Source organism: Montipora foliosa, chromosome 9, assembly GCF_036669935.1.
Source record: "Montipora foliosa isolate CH-2021 chromosome 9, ASM3666993v2, whole genome shotgun sequence".
In the NCBI taxonomy this organism is placed as follows: Eukaryota; Metazoa; Cnidaria; class Anthozoa; order Scleractinia; family Acroporidae; genus Montipora; species Montipora foliosa.
Window position 1 is genome coordinate 13,924,878 of NC_090877.1, and position 12,500 is coordinate 13,937,377.

The following is a 12,500-nucleotide window of genomic DNA, read 5'->3' on the forward strand; positions in this document are numbered from 1 at the left end:
ATATGTTTTTTCTAATGAATGTATGGCTGACCCATGAGCATACAGGCTTGAAATTTCTGGACAGAGTTTGAGATTTGTTGTGATTTACATGAGACTGGTACGAACTTAGACCGGTATAAGAATTTCTCATTATGGTCCACCAACCGAGACAAAGTCAGACCAGTTGAGTTCATTATCAGGCTGGTCTCATGTAAACGCATAAAAAGAAATGTATGGAGGCACATATGAACTCATGCCAGTCTGAGTTCATCCCAGTCTCAAGTAAATACCCCCTAATTTTCAACCAAAATAGACGTGCAAGGAGAAGTAGACTCTAACAAATGTCAAGAATAGTCTCAAGAGCCCCTCATAATGACCCTTGCTGGATCCCTTTAAACTAGCTGTGGGTATCCTTCAGTGAAAATATATCAGGAGAGCTGCAGAAATGGCATACAGAAAACACCTGTAGTTCAACAGGTGCTCTTGTATGTTTACACCACCTTGCAGTGCTACTCAAATCAGCAGCCCTCCACTGAGTTAACCTTCTAATAAAATCTTATTAATTTTGTAAGAAACGCAACAACACACTTGATGATAACTAGCTTTTTTATTGTTCAGCCATTGGACATTGTAAGTAGATGATTTCAGATAAGCCTTCTGATAAATCCACATTAACACAGCCAACACATGAAAAAAGAAAAAGAAAACAAGACAAATTACACATTATCCTAATCCACCTGAAGTAGCCTGAAAATACCATATAAAAATTTTGAGAACAAAGAATTCATTTCATTCTCTACAATAATTATTGGTTCAAAAAATTGTATCCCCTCTAAACTTTGCCAGCATGGGACATTACCTTTCAAAGGCAAATCGAATAGACTTGCTCCTAAAGATATTAAGTACTGAGGAGGTGAATGCTGACTTGCACTACAATGATCTTTTTCTTTACAGAAAACACTAGTCATATTAATTTTATGTTCAAATTGTTCACTGTATGTAAAATTATGTCAAAATAAAGTAAAATGAATAATATTTATCAACACATGAAATGGCTGGCAATGGGATTTTTTCCAAAATTAATGATCACACAGTGTGGTTAGGTTGTCAAAGGTGACCTTGCACAGGAAAGCAAAACTAACGGCTAACTAACTGAATGGTAATGGAAGCGAACGGCACCTGACGGTATGCTAATGCTTTTTAAGGCACCACTAACGGTTTGCAAGGTCGTGCTAACATGTAGCTGCAAGCGTTTAACGGTAAGTCAGTTGGACAAATGAGTGCTGCAGAGGCAACAGAAAAACACTGCCGGAAGAAAAAGTTTAGTTTTTCTAAAGCCTGTGCCGGCAAGAGGCCAATGTCACGGCAAATTCACTGTACATTGTGCATAATTCGCTGAATCAAACTGTAAAATGCTCTCTGTTAAAAGACAAGATTTGCATTCAAGTTTGTAAGATGCAGAAATAACATTAACCCTTTGATGTCCAAACCGGCCAGACTTAGTATTTTCACTCTAACGCCAGACGATTTTACTCGTCAATGGGGAACCCCTGGGAGTCAATGGGTTAATTTATTTTGATTTTTCCGGAAGGAAAAGTTATGTTTTTCTTAAGTCCGCGCCAGCAAGTGTCACGAACACTGAAAAAAAAAAACATTTCTTGGGTTCTATTGTGCATAATTCGCTGATTCAAACGGTAAAACACTCTCCGTCAAAAATTTTCATTCAGAGTTTGTAAGATGTAACGATTTTATTTATTTGATTATTCTGGAAGTAAAAGTGTTTGGTTTTTTTAAGCACAAGCCAGTGAAACTGATTGTTGCCTCATGCCAAGTGAACATTAATACAAATTTGTCGGCCAAAACTAGCGAGACTCTCTTTCTCGTTAATTAACATGTTTAACTGCAAGCTTTGTCTTTGCCCTCCACATTTTGTTGCCAGGATTGATCTATTTTTGTCAGCTATTCCTTGAGGACAAATTTTATGTAACTTTCTCAGGTATCAGATGACACAAGTAAGCTCAAATTAATACCAGTGGTATTTGAGTACGCCAATCCAAAAGCACTGTTACGGTCCTTCTGAAGGCCAAATCAACAACTACCAAATGCAAAATTTTTCTAACAGTTACAAGGTAATCACTAAAGCTTTATCCATGCTACTACTGGTTTTCGTGAACCGTCTAACGATTACTGGATTAATGATGGATAACTAACGGCTGCCTGATGCTTTCGGCCGTTAAACGAACAAGCGTTAGTGTATGTTTTCCGTGTGAGATGTTGACTACACTTTACAACGATATCAGTTAGCATCATAATTTTACCTCTCACCTCCAAGGTACAAAGAGTTATCAAATTTAACAGGGAATGAATAAAAACAGGCTTTCAAAGAGACAGTTGAAAAATTTGCAATATTTTCATTGTGTCTAAATGGCAATGGTTGCATCCCCATCAAAGAAAACCACTTACATTTGTGCTAGTTATTTCTCTGATGGCTACTTCACTATCTGATTTTTTAACTTGTTTATTTTTTCCTTACCACCACAAATTAAGCTTGATTTGTGATATGTTAGGATGAATGAATGAATGAATGAATGAATAAATGAATGAATGAATGCATAGTTAAACACTCCCCTAGGGGTTTTTCAGGGTCGATGAACAACATGAGGACGGCTGGCATTTCATGGTAGCATACAAGAATCAGATAGTTTACCATCAAGATTCAACTAAACTAAAGGTGGCTCACACTAGTTTCTGCACCAAGTTTAAAAAAATTATTTGCAGTGGATTCAAAGCCACCTCAAAGTTTCCAATTGTAAAGGTGGCTATTAGCTTTCCTGCGATAAAAATTGGGGAGTCACCGAGTTTGCTTTTAAGATGTGATTGTTTAAATTCAAAATATAGGGTGTTTTTAGATGGCTCTGTTGTTGCCACAGTAACCTATTAAGTCACGATAAGTGAATCTTGTTAAGCAATGATTGGTGTTTCATATGGCACCACAACATCGTCTTAACCTTAAACAGTGTTGTTAAGTAAATTGTTCTAATGAGACATTCCCTCGGACTTGTTAAAACTAGTGCGAGCCACATAAGGAGTAACAGAGAGGTTAACCTGAGGGTTATGACCAATAGGGCCTTGATATAAATTCTATTATCCATTTTCCGACATACCAAAGTGATAAATCCTGGACTCAATTTTTTTTTACTTTATGTGCCCCAAGAAATAAGGTTTCTTTGCAAAATTTAACATTTTTATCACCATTAAGTAGTGCAAATGCAAGGAATAATCATTTTGAGGTTAAAATACAAGTTTCACAGCCAGAGTAAAATCCTAAATCCTGCTACAAAAAAACTTACCTAATCCTCATCTTCTTCCTCAGCATCTGACCCACCTCCCTGGCCCTTTTTCATGTTTCTCCTCTTAACACGACCTGGACGTCCTCCACCATATGGTGAATTCAAAGAGAAGTCAATGTGCTTCTGGGAGTCTAACCGCACGATAAATGATGGCACATTCACGAGTTGTTTGCGCACACTGACAATAAAAAGAAAGAATATTAGGAGTAAGATTTTTCAGCAACAAGTTTAGTGGCCAAGTGAGTTAGCTTGTGCTGCCAATAGAAGCGAGGGTTTGCGAGGGTTTGCATGGCAGGAGAGCTTTTCTAGGTTTTACTTGCAATAAGAAACAGAGGGTAGAGGTACATGTACTGGGGGTACCTGTTCATTAAGAGTATGTTGACAGACTGACTAACTACCAATCTGTTACATTTCTATCATTCTCGTTCTTTGGGCCTAAAAAGTTGATTCACTATCAACAAAGACAGCTGGAATAAGGAAACGTTCTTGTTCCAGGAAACAAAATGGTAGAAGAGACAAGCTTGAGGTCCCCAACCACAATTCCACCTCCAAACATGCTAACCTGCCCACATGAAAACTTAGTGCAAATGGTGAAGCAATAGACTGAACAATACATGGGGGCTTCCATGTTAATGACCCAAGCTAACCCTTCATAGGGAGCCAGTGTGGACAAGGGATTCAAGTTGCACAAAGACCGCTTTCTGTTCTGAGTAATTCACTGTTCAACTCCTCAGCTGTGCTGTACTAACAACTGGCATGCTTCCAACCAGTTGAGATTTTTAAAACCCTGTTAATTAAAAGTTATTTCAAACAATTCTTTTGCTACCCCTAAAACAGGATTCAGCATCAGCAATATACTCTGAGATACAGCTGTTTCAAGGAAGGTTGTCCAAAAGAAACGTAAGAGCATTTGCGACAATTCCGAAAGGTAGTACGGGAGAGTATTCAATATGAAGTGAATGACGCCACGACCGTACATCAAAGACCTACAATGGCGAGCTATTTGGTTGAAAGAACTCTAAGGTCATAGCGTTGATGAAGTGGCAGTATGCACAGACTTATGTTGAAGCTCTCTCCTGCCATCGCGCTACCAAAACACGTCCAAAACCAACAGGGTTCATTAGCAAAAACAATGGCTCTGCATGTGTGCCACGATTTTTGTATACATTTCTCGAACTTTCTCTGCAAAACAAAACATAAAATGAGTAAGGTTTAAGTCGTCAGAATCTTCCTTCTCTGTGAATCCTAACCCTTTGTTACTAATTCATGGCCTGGATCTCTTGACTGTATTTTGAAACTCACTCATATCTCAGTGTAACACAGCATGAGCATGTATTTCTAGGAGACGCTTTCGATAGCATTGCCGTCATGTTTTCGTTGACTCAAATTGACTGACAGTTTACCATAATGCCTTTCGGGATTGTCGCGTACGTTTAATGCTTCTTTTGGACAACCTTTCTGGAAACAGCTGTATACCTTAAGTGTTTTTTTTTTTCGCAGCAAAGTGAGAGGTAAATCTAGTTCAGTTTGTACTCTGACGAAATTTGGCCATGTTGTTGTTTATGCAGAACTAGAATTTCATAAACTTGAGGGCAAGTCATCTTGTTGCATGGTGAGTCACAGATATGCAGCTAACCACCAAATTCCGTCAAGGTGTATCATTCCCTGGTTCAAAACGGTAAGTGGTCATTCTGCCCCAGAGTCGATCTGCCCTTCGTATTATTGTGTCCAAGAACTCATTTCGTGGATTAGGTCTAAGCACTGCTATTAGTGATAAAAAATTGGGGTTAGGGTTGGTTAGTTATCATGTAAGGGTCATCAGTATACTGTAGGTGGATTGATTCTGGGTGCAATGACCTGTATTCCTTCAAAAACTCCCATTTAACTAAATTGCAGAATACCCAGCCACTTATTTGCATATGAATGGTGCGTATTGTTATCACCCTGCTAGCAGAGCCTTTCTTTTGCTTGCTCGATTTTGGTGTTCTCGAGAAAGACTCTGCATGAATCAAGTAAGATCTTTATTGAGCATGCACTGCGTGTTGTCAGGATACGGTTTTGAACCCAGGCCTAAAAGCTTGGCTTTGAGCAGATCTCGCCGCCATCTTGATTTTCATAGTACAGCGGGCTCCATAGGCCATTTCCGAGTTCAAGCCTGCCTCATCTTCAAAGCGAGTCTAAGTGCAAAGTTTTTGTTACGAAAATTAGTTTTCATTCATATGAAAAGTAGAACTCATTACCATTACAAAAACTTCGCACTTAGACTCGCTTTGAAAAGGAGGCAGACAAGAACTCGGAAATGGCCTATTATAACCATCCGTTTTATAACTAAATGGATGCTCACACTGGAAAAACCAGTTTGATGAGAGAAAACAAGATTGACTAGTCCAGAAGTTCGGGCTGCAGCGGCTTCAAAGAGCTGACGCGATTCAGGCAGAGCCTCCTTTTCTCCTCCTCAGTAAAAAAAAAAGACAAAAGGAAAGGAGGCTCTGCTCACAGGGTGGTATAGTTATATGCCTTGTTCTTCAGACATTGCCAATACAAGGTGATTAGGTATTCTGCAGTTACTCCAAACACTTTCTATTTAAATTAATGATCAAGTTTATTATGTATAATGTTATCACATGAAGCTCCTGACTACAGCTCTCTTTGACTTAATTTAATCAAATAAGAGCCATTTTTCCTTGACTGACTAATCCCTGCCCATGAAATAGTCTGCTCACTCTCACGCTTTCCCTGACCGAAGCATTCCTACCGTATATGCCTTTGCCTGATGAGTACTCGAGCGTGGTGAATACTCTTGGCCAAACCAAGCTTGAACACTTGTGTTTGAAGACGTCTCTCCAAGAAATCTTCGATACGGAGACCCAACACATAATCGAGCTTCATTCGATCCTCATCCAGCACGCCAATACGCACCAGACGTCGCAAAAGAGCGTTGCCTTCGAACAACCTCTTTGGGTCTTTCTCTTCGAGAGTTAGCAACTCTCGGGCAGCCTTACGAATTTTGGCCAGAGTGTATTTTACACGCCAAACTTCACGCTTGTTACGAAGCCCATACTCTCCAATAATCCTCAACTCTTGATTCAAGCGCTCTTTTTCGAAGGGACGCCTTGGAGTCGTGTAGGTTTTACTACAGACAACTCTCGGCATCTTGCTGAATAAAATATGGCGATGGAAAGGAACGAATTGAGTGGCCGCGAAGCATTTCAACACGTGGAGAGGGCATTCAAGATTGATAATCTTAAATACCCCCCTCTAGTACAGGGTACCAACCACAAATAAACTAGACGCTCCGTGAGTGTAAACAACAGAAGGCACTGAGTTGGGCGGATTGAACTGCAGCGTGTCACTTAATATTTTTTTTAAGTGGGGGGGGAAGGAGTCATATAGACCATTTGAGGGGTCACCCAGACGTCGTGCCAGCAGTGGCCCTTTATCTCACAAGTTCGCACGTTGAATTATTTTGCAATGTCCTGTTCCATTTTTGAGGTCTTTTACTTTTTGAAGGTAATAAATACAGTTCAAAGATAACAAAACACGTTCCTGGGCAAACTCATTCGTTTCTTCTTTAAGTTAAATAGTCTGCAAAACAAAAAACTGCAAATTGCTCTGACGGACGTTTTCCTGCATGTCATGCATGTCTTGCAGCTGCACTAAGCAAACGTCCATTCCGCACACTAAGGTAGGGCTGAACATGTTGTTTCCGCTTCATAATTCCTCTGCTTTTTAGTCTAATCTGATGCCAGGTCAAAAAAGTTTGGGGTTTACGTTTGCACCAAAAAGTAAAAATCACAGATTTAAGGTGGCTCTGAATCCGCTGGACAGAATTTTTTTTAACTTTGCAGAAGGTGTTATCTTGCCCTTCTAATTACTTTTCAGAAATGAAAAATGGGGGTCACGCAGTTCGTTTTTGAGATACAAGCAACTAAAGACAAAAGTAAGGGGTGTTTTTACAGGGCTTCCCCGTTGCCAAGGTGACATATTAAGTCACAGTAATGACTGCATCTTGTTCAGCAATAATCCATGTTTCATTTTGTACCACAATAGTGCAGTGCTAATACATGATACAGCGTTGAAGTGCCAATCCTTCTAATAAGAGCTTTACTTGGAAGCGTTAAAACTCCTTTGAGCCACCTTAAACCCCATTTAATCGGCGAGGTTTTGCCTTCAACGCACGTTGTACAGAGATTATCTTTTTAGAGCGGTGGATTGGACTTAGCATCTATTGGATTTTGAACTACGCTTATCGCACATGATCTTATATATTAGGATTGACTTTGTTTCTAACTTTTTAAGGATTAAACCACTGCAAAAACCGTGTACGATCAAAACTTGCTCTACGTTGGATCAAAATAGATCGTGACCACACCATAAAAAACTTTAAAATAGAAAATATCCTGCAAAGGTTGGTCAAGACAACGTGAACATAGGCGTTGTTGCTTGCAATATTTCGGCTGGCCAACACCAGCCTTCTTCAGGTTTATTGAATGGATAAATGCTAAATGCTAGTAACAAGATCTTTATATTTACCGGAAATGACATAAAAATGCTACGTGATGTGTTATAAAAACGGAAATGCATAAAAAAGAGGAGAGAGAATAATACATGATAACAAGATGAAAAAAACAAAAAAAAAAAAAAAAATTTTAAAAGGTAGCTAAACTAAATTACATTTCATCTCTTCTGTTAAGGCCTGCAGGCTCCAGTGTTTTTCCTCTGTGTATGAGGAATGCCTCTCGAGCCTTTCTGATGGAGTCACGACTAGTGTGTAGTTGTTCGAGCGGTATAAGGATCATGTGATCCTCCGCGTGACCACTGGTCAGGAAGTGTCGTGAAACCGCAGTGGGGGTATAACTACAAAAGGGGCTTATAATAGGTCGCCTATGTTCATTAAAGCGGTCTTTAAGACGACGTTTGGTCTCTCCGATGTACTGAAGATTACATTTAGTGCACTGAATCATGTAAATTACATTAGGGGTTTCACAAGTAATATGTGATTTGATTTTGAAGGTTTGTCCAGTACTATAAAAAGTATATTGATTACGGCCATCCTCAATAAAAGGACAGGCGGTGCAACTAGTTTTATTGCACCGAAACGAGCCGGATGGAGACCCAGATTGGTCGGTGTAAGTAGGTTCCGGCAATTTAGCTGAGATGAAATGTAATTTAGTTTAGCTACCTTTTAAAATTTTTTTTTTTTTTTTTTTTGTTTTTTTCATCTTGTTATCATGTATTATTCTCTCTCCTCTTTTTTATGCATTTCCGTTTTTATAACACATCACGTAGCATTTTTATGTCATTTCCGGTAAATATAAAGATCTTGTTACTAGCATTTAGCATTTATCCATTCAATAAACCTGAAGAAGGCTGGTGTTGGCCAGCCGAAATATTGCAAGCAACAACGCCTATGTTCACGTTGTCTTGACCAACCTTTGTTTCTAAACCATTTCGTGAACCCTAGGATTGTAATGATTCGATGGGGGAGAAAATCAACAACACAGACTCGCTAAAGACAACTATATGACAAGATGGCGGACTCTACAGAATGCCACTATCCATAGTCTCTCCACGCGTGCTATAAAGGCTATTGCCGTTATACATTACTTCCGCCTCACTACATAAATAAGTGATCGATAGACCACATATAAAAAGTGATTGTCGAATGCACTTTGCATGCAATAATCCGAGATTACTACTAGTTTAACAATGATGTCTATGCAAGGAACATAGGCTGATCAGATAATGATGCAAGCTGTAGCAGACGCAATGAATTAAGTGATCGATAGACCACATATAACTAAGTGGTCGATAGACCACATGTCGAATGCACTTTACATGCAATAATCCGAGATTACTACTAGTTTAACAATGATGTCTATGCAAGGAACATAGGCTGATCAGATAATGATGCAAGCTGTAGCAGACGCACTGAATTTTAAACTTGACGTCATAGAATCAAGTCAAAAGTTTGTGGACATGACTGAGTCGTTGAACCAGCAAACATGCCACAAATTGCTCCACCTATATACGTAGGACACATAGGGAAGATGCAATATGCTGGAACATTCATAATTGATGGAAATTCAGTTTAAAAAGATAGTGAAAAGTTAAATTATTCAATAGCTAAAAAAAAACAACACTATGAAATAGATCTTGCACATGTTTCTAAACCACACTACGCTTCCCTCAGAAAGCAAGCAATATTGTTTACTGATCCATTTTATAGTGAGGATAAGTGATATGAAACATTTTTGGTCTGTGATTGTTTCAACACCACTGACTTTGTGAAAACAGTTGACAAATGCAGTCTTCGACTGTCTACATTTTAATTCTGTTGTAAGATTTAACCGAATATTTACATTTCATCTGTCGGGTCAGGAAGCCGCCTCTGTCGGGTTATTGACCCGAGACCCGACTCTTATCTGGAACACTGTAATGAAGGCGCTAAAACTGGATTTTCCTAGGAGTAATGCTGGCTCGGCCAATCCGAAAAGAAAAAAGAAAAAAAGCTCCAATAGGTATTCCTGGTAACTCCAACAATAACGGAAGCAGGCCAGGGGATCGAGCTCGAATGCGGCATATTTCTTTCTCATCATCCCCAGAGCTGCTAAGTCCGGAAACGAAACACTACTCGTTTTTTGGTCTGTTTCCTCATAAACGTATCTATTTTGACTGCAGGGATAACTATTTACACAGTGAGGTTGAGTAGCCAATCAAAACAGAGTTTGTAATTGAAAATCTAACATCTATGAGATGCGAAAACAAACTAGCGAACATGTGAACCTGAATTATCGCAAATCATAATACAATACTGACAAACACAAAAGCGAAGGAAAGGGTTAATAAATATGAAGTTTTGTACTATCTGAATAAATTTGGGTTAAATTAATAATAATAAATAATATAATAATATATAAATTTATATAGCGCTTAAACTATAGAATATTCTAAAGCGCTTTACAATGAAAAAAGACAAATAAATAATAAATACTATTTACAAAATATATAAATGTAATGCTTACGAACTAAAGTAAACTGATTCATAAGATTATGAATCAAGATTAAAGCGATATATTGTTGAAAAATCGTCTTGTTAATGAGTAATGTAATCAATCTTCGCACTAGTAAGTCGTAGCAATAAATTGGGTTAACCAGGAACCAGTTAAAGAAATATTGTTAACTTCGCAAATAAACTTCATTTTACACTATAGTGACACACCAAATCTTTTTCTGACGTTAAAAACTATAGCTACCTTTTAATCATTTGCCAGAAAGAACACGACTAAAAATTCCTGCCATCTTCTATGAAAACTGCTAGCGTATCAAATTTCAACTCACGTTTACACAACACGATGAATCCACAAAGGCCGAAAACATCACCAAAAAAAACCTTTTCCAGCGAAAATTTTTATTTAAACAAACAACACATTTGCTATTAGGGCAAAAAAAACCCTTCCTATTTCATTGCTTGCGTGAAAACAAGAAACCCAATCCGTGTCAAAATTAACTATACGCAACAAAATAAATTTCCCACCGGAGTTCAGGATCAAAGCTTTTTCTGAAGAACCTTTTCCTTTAATAATGAAGCAAAAAATGGACAACAAGCTTTCTTTCGAATAATTCTTGACTAACGAGAAGTAGTCAAATTTTCAATTGTTTTTTTACCTGTAGACTGTGCAGAGTTGAGTACAAATAAAATAACAAATAGCCAGACAACAGAAATCTGACTTTCGTGTAAACACATCTCCACTCAAGGCGTTCGATTCTTTCACTGAGTTTGTTAAAACCATAACCTACCCTGAAACCTAAAAAAGATGCGCGCAGAAGACTCTAGGCACAAAAACAATACTTAGCAGGGGAATGACAGGAAAGACCTATTGCGCAACTTTTCCATTTTCCCCGACACGGAAAAAAATTAAATTAAATTAAACGGAGAAATTCAACTCGTTTTCTGAGTGGATTGCCTATGGCAACCCAAAAATAATTCATTCAGATTACAAGATACAGACAGCAAGCTGATTCCGTCAATAAAACGAGGAATAAATAAACAAAGCCACGAGAGTTAAACAGTTATTTTGCCTTTGGGATAGGCTACCGATCTTATAACAAAATAATGATGCAAGGCTGCATCACTATTTTTTTTTTAGTCCACAAAATATCTGCTGGTTAGATCTCCTAAGATCTAAAGGTGGATAAAAATCATTTGACAATTATGCCTTGAGATGGTAGACACTAGTCGAGGTCCGTAGTTCCGAGTTTGCTATACTTATACCATATCCAACAAGTGCGAAGAAAATAATTGTACATGTTGAATTGCAATAATTTTTTATGCGGCGATACTTGGAAATTTCGCTTCCTGATAAAAATTTTGACTCAGTAGTGGAATGACACGGTACATGTACTTATAAACGAGATTTACTGAGCCAATCAGACCGTCACAAATTCACTGTAACTGAGAGGTTGAATATATAATAAAAATTCTACATTAATTCTGGATTTGATCCATAAACTTTATATTCAAGTCTTACAAGAGATTTCCTCTGGTTGCTGGGACTTGATTTAAGCCTCGATCTAAAGTAGAGTTTGCAGGTGGCAGCCGGCACAAACAAACGTTGAAGAAAAACATGTTTTTACCGGTTGCAATAACAGCCTTTTGGTTGAAAATGTCTCCTTTCTTATGACCAAAGCTTTTAGAATTTTTAGAGATTCCTCTCATTGACGCCTAAAATGGAAGTTGACAAAGAAGATGTCGTCGCATTTTTGTGGAGTGAACTCTCTGAGACCAGGGCGAAATCTGATGACAGTTCTCATTGTTTTACTGGTGTATGTGATAGCAAAAGGTAAGAGGGAAGACGAGAAACCTTTCGTGAAAATTAGAGGTTTAGCTTTGGGTCATTGTCGGAGACCAGCGGCAATCAGTCGCGGAAAGGCAAATCAGCTGAACTTATTTAACCGCTGACGGGTGAAATTTAAGTCATACAGCGCTTCAAACGAGACGTAATGTTGAATGATGGAGTCAATGTTATGCTAATTAAAAGCTGATCGCTGTAGCGAAGCAATGGTACACCACGGATGAAATGTTCCTTTTCAAAAAGTCGACTGGAAGTGTCCTATTTATTGGGGAGACAACCAATCATTACAAATTCAATTAAAACAGATCTACTTAAC

The 12,500-nt window shown here is 38.3% G+C and overlaps 2 protein-coding genes and 1 pseudogene across 2 annotated transcripts in view; 2 read left to right on the top strand and 1 right to left on the bottom strand.

Moving 5' to 3' along the window:
- LOC137969652 (uncharacterized) overlaps window positions 1-434 on the top strand; it is a 7,805-nt gene extending 7,371 nt beyond the window's left edge. Inside the window, exon 8 of the mRNA XM_068815983.1 lies at window positions 1-434. This exon is cut by the window's left edge and continues 669 nt beyond it. The gene's annotated coding sequence lies outside the window, so the exon portion shown is untranslated.
- Window positions 435-567: 133 nt separating this feature from the next.
- On the bottom strand, window positions 568-6,520 carry LOC137969653 (small ribosomal subunit protein uS4). Its single transcript, XM_068815984.1, has 3 exons — window positions 6,085-6,520; window positions 3,330-3,507; window positions 568-636 (listed from the first exon to the last, which is right to left on the bottom strand). Exons 1-2 carry the CDS (start codon window positions 6,480-6,482, stop codon window positions 3,330-3,332), a joined length of 576 nt encoding a protein of 191 aa, XP_068672085.1. The 5' UTR covers window positions 6,483-6,520; the 3' UTR covers window positions 568-636.
- Window positions 6,521-11,938: 5,418 nt separating this feature from the next.
- Window positions 11,939-12,500, top strand: part of LOC137970542 (uncharacterized) — a 1,804-nt pseudogene continuing 1,242 nt past the window's right edge.

Coding starts and splice junctions, on each gene's coding strand:
- LOC137969653 (XM_068815984.1), bottom strand. CDS start 6,482: ATGCCGAGAGTTGTCTGTAGTAAAACCTACACGACTCCAAGGCGTCCC. Junction 3,508..6,084: donor ATCAGGCAAAGGCATATACG/GTAGGAATGCTT, acceptor TTTTATTGTCAG/TGTGCGCAAACAACTCGTGA.